The 2455-nt window shown below is 32.9% G+C and overlaps 1 protein-coding gene across 2 annotated transcripts; it reads right to left on the bottom strand.

The window, feature by feature from the left end:
• Positions 1-267: 267 nt before the first annotated feature.
• Positions 268-1819, bottom strand: LOC110708992 (nuclear pore complex protein NUP107-like). 2 transcript variants are annotated; one of them, XM_021887218.1, is made up of 6 exons: positions 1576-1819; positions 1273-1432; positions 1084-1120; positions 850-963; positions 593-653; positions 268-512 (listed from the first exon to the last, which is right to left on the bottom strand). In XM_021887218.1, exons 2-5 carry the CDS (start codon positions 1335-1337, stop codon positions 624-626), a joined length of 246 nt encoding a protein of 81 aa, XP_021742910.1. In that variant the 5' UTR covers positions 1338-1432; positions 1576-1819; the 3' UTR covers positions 268-512; positions 593-623. The 2 variants fall into 2 exon arrangements, with proteins under 2 accessions (XP_021742910.1, XP_021742907.1); XM_021887215.1 differs by lacking the exon at positions 1576-1819 and having other exon boundaries at positions 1273-1563.
• Between the last annotated feature and the right edge of the window lie 636 nt (positions 1820-2455).

The following is a 2455-nucleotide window of genomic DNA, read 5'->3' on the forward strand; positions in this document are numbered from 1 at the left end:
TGCTTTTTGTAGTCAAGAATTTTAGAATTGGTGACACTTTTCTGTGTCCAAATTTTCATACATTTGTTATCTAACATTTTGGCGACGCTTTTTTCGTGTTCACGTTTTCTAATTTGGGGACGCTTTATCTTGTCCATATTCTTTTTAAAAAACATCAAAAAATAATAAAATAAAATATTTCATGTGATTTCTTCTAGTATACTAATATATATTACCAAAAAAAATTAAGAAGTACAAAAAAATTATACCAAAATTTTATGTTGCATATATAAATATATTATAGCATATATACAATATCTCATAGTAATGAGTTTCTATTACAACAATTATAATTGAAACTTAGAATTCATTCGTGACTAGTTGAAGTGGAACAAATTCCGAATCACTAATTGAAATCTTTAAAGAGCTTAATATATCTTTCTTCCGTCCTTGAAATATTGCAGGGTTAGTTGTCAGCCTTTTTCTACCATTTCTCGGTATTCAGACATGGATGTCTACATAATCTTTTGACCCTGCAACACATTAAAGCATATGCATCGATCAATACATCAACAAGTGAATCTAAATAAAATATTAGATCAAAACTACTAACACTAGGGAGCCATCTCTCTTCCTCCTTAAGTTCACATTTTGTAGCCAAAGCCTCCAAATCCCTACATAGCGTTAAAAACTAATAAGCTGAGAAGCCAATAAATTTATGATGGCTGCAGAATTGTAGGAATGATCTCCATTATCTTCTTACCAAGATGAATGTCATAACCAATAAATTAAAATTAGCAAGTACTAACATACAAAGAATAGATAAGCTTTATAATTAAAGGAGTTATTTGTTTAGGGTAATTAGTGTACCTGCAGTTGTTGACTAAATAAATGAAGATATCCTGATTTTGGGCAAGCAACAAGCTCAATCAACTCAACAAGCCTGTCAGGAACTTTAAACAACTCCACTAATGAAACAAACACCTACAAACATAGTTACAAGTGGAGTTCAGGATCTACTGATTACAAACAACAGGCACATTTAGCCATTCAAATGCAAATGACAGAAAATTTGAGTGGCTACTAGTACCATAACACACTTACCTGCATGCAGTGTAGAATTAATTCTGGAAGACAACACCTACAACAGACAATGTGTTGACTTTAAAGACCTCTGTAGAATGTTCATAGAACAAAATTCCAAATAAATCCAAACCTTCATAGAGTTGCTAACAAGTACAGAAGGTAAACACAAATGTAAAGTGCAGTTGAAGAAGGTTCATGAGTACATACCTTCGAGCTAAACCCTTAGAGTTCCCACCATCACCAATAGTTACATGGATAGAACCACAACTCATCAACTGTTGCGCGAATATCTAACTGTGTGCAATGTAAAACAGCTTGACAAGCACCAATAAAGCTTAAGCCCCAGCAAAGACCAATAAAGCCACCACTAGTCCATTGCAGACAAAAACAAAAATGTCTTACCATCAGAGTCAACTGTCTAAATCGGGATTCTACTTCACAATAAGAGACATGTAAAGTCCACAGAAAATTAAACCAATTATAGTGTGAAAAAATTAAAGTACTACTTACTTCAAAACAACCAAGACGGAAACACTAGCATAAAGAAGATCAATAGAGATCCCATCAAATTTAAATTTCATCACTGGTACATGCGCATTAGGAATTGGTTGAAGCTCGGTCACTTCCACCAATTGTGCCAGAATATCATAGAAAATGTAAAAGAAATCCTCCTATTGAGCACAAGGTAGAAAACCAATTATTAGAAGCTAAAACCCGGAGCAAATTCAATGAAATTGAACAAATCGCACAAATTAAGACCACTACTTACATTTCGGTTGATATATGATGGCCCCACATACATAACGCATCTATATCAGCTTCGGGACCACTCACCTGTATAAGGCATACTCCTTCTGTCCCAGTTTACTTGCAACATTTTGACTGAACACGCTTGCTGATGCACATGTGTGACCGTTGATATCTTTTATTATATATTTATATAAGTTATAAAAAGTTTATATTAAGAAACTGTACATTAAAATAGACCCAACAACATTTTACATGATTACATTGACTTTCATATAATAGTTAAGAAAGATGGTCAAAGGAAGATGTGTGAATAGTGTAAAAAGTCAAACCGTTGCGAGTAATTTGGGACAAAGGGAGTACAAAGGATAAATTTGGTATTTATGTCAGAAAATAAGTCATACAAAAATAACTCCTTTCTGAAAGCATACTTTAATAAATCACAACAAGAAACTGATACCATAAATCAGCATAGCAAACCAAAACAAGACACATTAAAAAAAATATGAAACCATCAGTTATCGCAATAAACGGCATCAAAAATCTCTGAAAAGAATTATCAGAAAAACCAGACAAAGAAAACTTTAATAACTTGAGTTTTAATCAACAATGCATAATCAATATCCTCAAATGCAGATTCACC

This window comes from Chenopodium quinoa, unplaced genomic scaffold, assembly GCF_001683475.1.
Source record: "Chenopodium quinoa cultivar QQ74 unplaced genomic scaffold, ASM168347v1, whole genome shotgun sequence".
Taxonomy (NCBI): Eukaryota; Viridiplantae; Streptophyta; class Magnoliopsida; order Caryophyllales; family Amaranthaceae; genus Chenopodium; species Chenopodium quinoa.

Excerpts from the sequence above, each read along its gene's own strand:
- LOC110708992 (XM_021887218.1), bottom strand. The coding sequence starts at position 1,337 with ATGAGTTGTGGTTCTATCCATGTAACTATTGGTGATGGTGGGAACTCT. Across the intron at positions 964-1,083 it reads TAATTCTACACTGCATGCAG|GTGTTTGTTTCATTAGTGGA; the intron begins GTAAGTGTGTTA and ends CTATGTTTGTAG. Across the intron at positions 654-849 it reads TATTTAGTCAACAACTGCAG|GGATTTGGAGGCTTTGGCTA; the intron begins GTACACTAATTA and ends AACGCTATGTAG.